General features: G+C 31.4%; 1 protein-coding gene across 2 annotated transcripts in view; it reads left to right on the top strand.

Annotated features, from left to right (window-relative positions):
• The first annotated feature begins 2,456 nt into the window (after positions 1-2,456).
• The window catches only part of LOC149553926 (uncharacterized), a 96,814-nt gene continuing 93,270 nt past the window's right edge, over positions 2,457-6,000 (top strand). Inside the window, exon 1 of one of the 2 annotated variants that reach the window (XM_089789263.1) lies at positions 2,457-2,936. In XM_089789263.1, coding sequence (XP_089645389.1) covers positions 2,881-2,936 — 56 coding nt within the window. In that variant the 5' untranslated portion in view covers positions 2,457-2,880. The remainder of the gene's footprint in view (positions 2,937-6,000) is intronic. The other variant, XM_089789264.1, reaches the window with a different exon arrangement.

Genomic DNA, 6,000 nt, shown 5'->3' with positions numbered 1-6,000 from the left:
GGCACGGTACCATGTTTGTGTACAAGTTGAAAGATGGTTACAATTGGAGGAAGCACATTGATAACTTCGCCAACTTTGAAGAAACTTTGAAAAAGCTCACCAAAGAGATCAATATCAACAAGAGTACCATTGACCATCAAGTTGCTATTCTTCAACAAATCCACAACAACAAAAATATTGTTTGGATGGAAGGCCCTAGGGGCTGGATGACTTGGGTTGATGACAATAATGATGCCCATGCTTAAGATTTAACTTTCTATGCTCTGTAATTAACTCTCAAACTCTTCATGGTCTCGTGAGGATGAGGCTAGGCCTCTCCCACTTGAACTCTTACTATTCCTTTTTTTGATCTGTGATATTCTTATAGTTAATATAAAAAAAATTCATTTTAAGATTAAAATTTATTTTTTATAATTTGATAATAATAATAATTATTAAATATTTCAACAAAAGTTATCTATTCTTTGAATTATTTTGAAAAAATATGAAATATGTATTTGAAATAAAAAGAGTTTAAATTAGTAAACTTTTATTTTTCAAATAAAGTTTGTTATACAATATTTATATTAGTAAGCTTTGTTTTTCAATAAAGTTTGTTATATAAAATTTGATTATATAAAACTATAAAAAAAATTATTTTAATGTTTTAAGAAAGTAAAATTTTGATAATAACAATAATTATGATAATATTAAACATGACTTTATATAAAAATAATGTAAAAATGGCTCTACATTCATAAATATAAACAAGTACTTGCCGAAAATAGTAATTAAATTATTCGAATTGTATTTTATTTTTTATGAAAAATATTACATTGTTTGTTACTTTAACATAAATTTTTTAGTTTAATATTTTCTCAATAACATTTTAATATGTTAAGTTTTTTTTAATATATTTTAATTTTACTAAGGATCATTTTATTTATCACCTTTTAATTAGTTGTTTATTTGATATTATTTTTAAAATATTATTATAAAGGTGGGTAGCTTAAATTAGGAAAAGTTTTATATAGTAAAAGTAAAATTAAAATTAGTGAATATTAAAGAAAAAAGAGCTCCTATAATACAAAGCCAATTCAACCAATAATATTTGAGTTAAATAAATTTTAGAATATAAAAAATTAATAAATACTATCCAAACTTTAGAAATGTTTAATTTCTAAAACAATAATTATGCGTTATCGTGGTGATGTTTGATAATTGTATCAAAATAAAAAAAGAACATCTTAGCAAAATAATATTATTTGCTAATTAATAAATATATATTATTTTTATAAATATATTAATACTTATTTTTATTAAAGATTTAATTTTGAGAATAAATTATGTAGTTTACTTTTAAAAATAGGCTAGTGTCATATATATATTTGCAAATAGATAATTTAAATAATGTGATGCTAACCTTTTATGGGATATTCTTTCATATTTCATTCTTTAGTTCATTTGGAAATTTAGAAATGAAGCCAAATTTCAAGGCATTGATAGAAGTCTTACTAGGTTTTATAGAAAACTCACTCGTTTTAAGATTGCCTCTCAGGTTTACTGCATTATGAATTTGGAACGTGATAAGCTGTTGAGATTCCTTAAAGATGGTCACGCCTCTATGTTTATATATGAGATGAAACATGGATATGAGTGGGCCAGTTTCATAGAGGACAAAAATTCCTTTGACAAAGCCCTGGACAACCTGATAAAAGAAATTGGAAATAACGATGCTCCTATTGAAAAGTTGGATATATATGCCCAAATTTTGAATAGGAAGGAAGGACTGCAAGGATGGACAACTTGGTTGGAAAATTGAGATGATATTCTTATTAGCTGCCCTTGGCTATTCTTTTCTTTTTGTATTCTCGTGCTTCATACTATGTATTTTTGATACTCTATCTTGATCCTTTGGGCTACCTATTTGCCCTTGGGTTTCTGGTTGTATTTTGATTCTTTGAACTCTCGATGTTTAATATTAAAAAAATAAATCATAATATAGTAATTAAATTAATATCAAAAGATTTGAAAAATAGATTAAAATTTTATTATTAAAAATATTAAATCAAGAAGAAAAGTTTTTTTAATGATGAATTATGTTGACTATTTCTATCAACTTTTATAATCACATGTAATTTCCTAATGCACGAACCCATCATCATTGTGAAAATCACATGTAATTTCCTAATCGACGAATCCACCATATTATGCAAATAATAATAATAATAATCACACAAAATAGAATAAAGTGATAAAATTTTAATTAAAAAGTAAAGTATAAATAAGTTAAACATATAACTTAGTAAAAACAATATATAATTAACTATAGTATATGATTTTATTATTTTTAGATTAGGTTTCCTTAATTCAAAAATTTATTAAATATAATAATAATAAATAACTTTATATAATAAGTTTAGTAAAAATTGATAATAACAAATTTAAAAATATCAAAAGCAAAGAAATTGTTATTGATTTGACTTACGACATAGGAAAGTCTGAAATGCACGTTTAACCTAAAGTTCTACATGCACTCAACTGTTATCAAGTCTGACATGCACGATGACATGGGCATCGAGCAACGAAATGCCATTTATTTTTCCTTTAGAGAGGGAAACATGCAGTACCTCATGGTACCGATATTAAACTTGACTTGTTCCTACTGGCACGTTTAACCCATTGAATTCATGGTTTCCATGGCCAGGAGTACGTTGAACAATATTTAAATTCAAACACGGAATAGGGCAGGTGCTATTTTCACAGTCCACACCGCTTATTTCCAGAATCTTCTTAGACGCCGCCCCTCTTTTTCGAAGCACTGCAATTTCTTGTAACAGCACTCCCCTTCTTCTGTTGCTTCTGAAGCGGATGATTTGACTATCATCTCACGAAGAAACAATGGCAAGTGCTGCAGAGGAACATGGACTTTCTCAGACGGACATCAACTGGCACAGGTGCTTCATTCTAAAAATTATTTATCATTTTTATTTCCCCCAATCTGTTAAATTTATAGCCAAATTGGATTCCTCAGCTACCAACCGATTTTTTTTTTGATTTACAATAGGTTTCCAACGCTTTTAAGTTTACTGCTAAATTTGGTGATCCTTTTCTTCTACTAGCTTGTGTATAGTTCTATGAATACTTTTTCCGCTGTTGCTGTTTTTCTATGGATACTTTTATTTGTTTATGTCTATTCCAGCTATCATTTGTGTATATGGCATTCAGAAAGATCTTATATGCAAATTTTACCTGCTGGGTCTCTTTCAACTTAGATGACACAATAGAGGGGCGTATTTTGGAGCGAATTTATCCAAAACTTACGCTTGCCCTCGTTTTTGGGTTACACTACACGGAAAATTGGAGGTATAAATTTGGTGGATATAACAATCAGTATGCCCACCTCCAATTTCCTCGTCAGGAATTGGAGATGGAAGTTTTCCTGATTCAACATATAACACGTATATATATGGCACTTTAGCTGATAGAAAATCAACATGTATATATATATGGAGCTGTAAATGGTAGTTTACCCTATTTCAACATGTGTACGTATGAGCGTGCAAAACATCTCCTAAGGTTTTGAAGACGGATTTCTGTAATGAAATTCCAGATGGTTTATTTCTTGAGTGCATCCCATTCGGTTCTCTCTCAGAAGTTATTAGTTTTTTTGATGTGATCTCTCGCATTACTCTGGGATTGAAATGTACTACTTTAGCTGGCCTATGGTAGACTTCAGCCGTGCATGCTACTGAGCTTGTTTGTTAAACTATTCGATGGTATTGTACATCCTTTTTTTATTACAACAATGTAATGACCACCCCTGAGTTTTTTTTCTGTTGTGGCATGTGTTTGCAAGATGCGAAACAAACAAGTAGTTTGCTGATTGTTTACTTCAGAATTTATTCATAGGTTTTGCACCCATAGAAATAACATTACAATGAAGAGAATAAACATTTCTTGCCTTAATTGGTACTGGAAATCATTACAAATCACATTAGCATTGAGCTACAAACTGAAATCACACTTCTATGACAGTATATCAGACCTGAGAATTTCTACTGTCTTGCTGATATATGCTCAGAAAGATTGCATCTTTAATAAATCTTCATTAGCAGCAATTTGTGTCCAAGCTTAGTGTTTACCAGCAACTCAAATTGCACTCTTTTCATTCACCAAACAGTATGTGTCAAAGAGCAAGTGTACGGCCCTCTAGAATAGGCCGATTTGCATAATAAAATCAAACCCTCTTCAAAACCCACTAGTGATGGTTTAAAAGACGATCCCTTGACGAATACCCAGAGGCAGATTTAAATCTTTCTAAGAGTTGGGATAAAAAACATGCTTAAGCCATCCTGAATAATCACTTTTAAAAAGCTGTTAATAACACTGAATTTGAAGCCAAACACGCCCTAGCTCACTCCAAAACGAAGAACGATTGCCAACACACTGAAAACCACACACACCATATCGTAGGTTGAAAATCCACATCAAAGCATGCTAAAATCCTTCATCTTTACATCCCAAAACACACACCCAAAAATGAAAATCTTTGATCTCCTAACAATAACCAGCACGAGTGGGTCTTTCAACAGTACTTTATTATGTTGCCAAAAACAAGATGATCAAATGAGAGCCAAATTGTTCTTTAAAAGAAGAAAGGAAGAGGATATGTTCTACACAAGTTTAAAAACCCTCTTCCCTCCAAAACTCCAAACCCCCTTAAGGTTCTCTTTTAATTATATTTTCAACTCCTTATATCCCCTTCGTAGATTTTAAATTGTTTTCTTTTAAAAACATTTTTTGCCTTTTACCTTGGGCCACCACTTTCAAGGCATACTATGAATCTTATTTCTAGGAAATACATTGCACCCTTTTAAAACAACAATGTCCGAGTAGGACATGGGGTCCTTTTTTGAGAGATTTAAAAAGCAAAATTTTAAAAATAATAAGGCCAACAAATCAAATATCTCTTCAAACCCATTGACTCACCAAAGATATAAATAGGAGCCCTCTACTTTTGAAGAACTGGTGGCCCACTAACTTACTATAAATAGTAAGTTCTCAAAATAGATTCCTATAAAAAATAAAAAACCTGCTTGAAAACTTAAGAAACTCCTACACAAACTCAACCAGACCACAAAGCCTCTTAACCTAGACCACTTAGCTTATCGGGTCTCAAAAATAGGCTAGTGGATTAACCATTTGATCAAGTGGAAAGAGGGGACATTGCAAACAATGTTTTCTCCAATAAAAATGATTTATATAAAATTGTCGAATTTCTTGGTCCACTCACTAATGAATATAGTGCAAGGTGGAGCGGGGGTGTGAATTAGTATATTGCCAATAACTTCAAAAAACTTCTTCAAAATCTATCTTACACCAATCTATCCAGATATGAAACTACAACTTTGGTTAGGATTAAGCAAAAATAGTTAGAACACAAATAGCATCACATATCACACATATTTATCTCGTGGAAACTTGGCAAGGGTAAAAACCACAGTGTGTGAGATGATTCTCGCAGAGCTTGCACTCTCTTCAAGTGTGTCCAGTCAAGAGGATATCTCTGTTAAAAGATTACAAAAACTTTGTCAAGTATCACCCAGTGAAGGGATTTAGTATAGATTTCTGAGAGTCTTGCTCAGTTAAGAGCAACCTGGTTAAATGACTTACAACACAAAATAATGTGTCAACTTGTTAGGGCTGTTAGGGGATTTGATACAAATAACTTGTTAAAGTTCACCCTCGATGGGATTTTCTACTGTAGTGATTAGAAAATAACAGGGAGATTGATCTAAACAGAATAACTATTTCACTTAGCTTGATTTAGATCACTTTGATGCTCCTTGGACTGTTTTCAACTTGCTTTGCTCTCCCTTGGCTTTGCAAGTCAGACACGATCGCTAATGTGCTTGGCTCTGCTGGCTACAACACTCTTCATCACTTTGTTGATCGACACACTGACTCTTTTCAACACACTTCACCTTTGCACTTTGCTCTTCTCTCTTTCTCTTCTTT

Source organism: Cupressus sempervirens, chromosome 6 (genome assembly GCF_028749045.1).
Source record: "Cupressus sempervirens isolate cs-2001-9-10 chromosome 6, ASM2874904v1, whole genome shotgun sequence".
NCBI lineage: Eukaryota > Viridiplantae > Streptophyta > Pinopsida > Cupressales > Cupressaceae > Cupressus > Cupressus sempervirens.
Note: the sequence above shows the minus strand (reverse complement) of the source record. Positions and strands in the feature narration are given on the sequence as shown.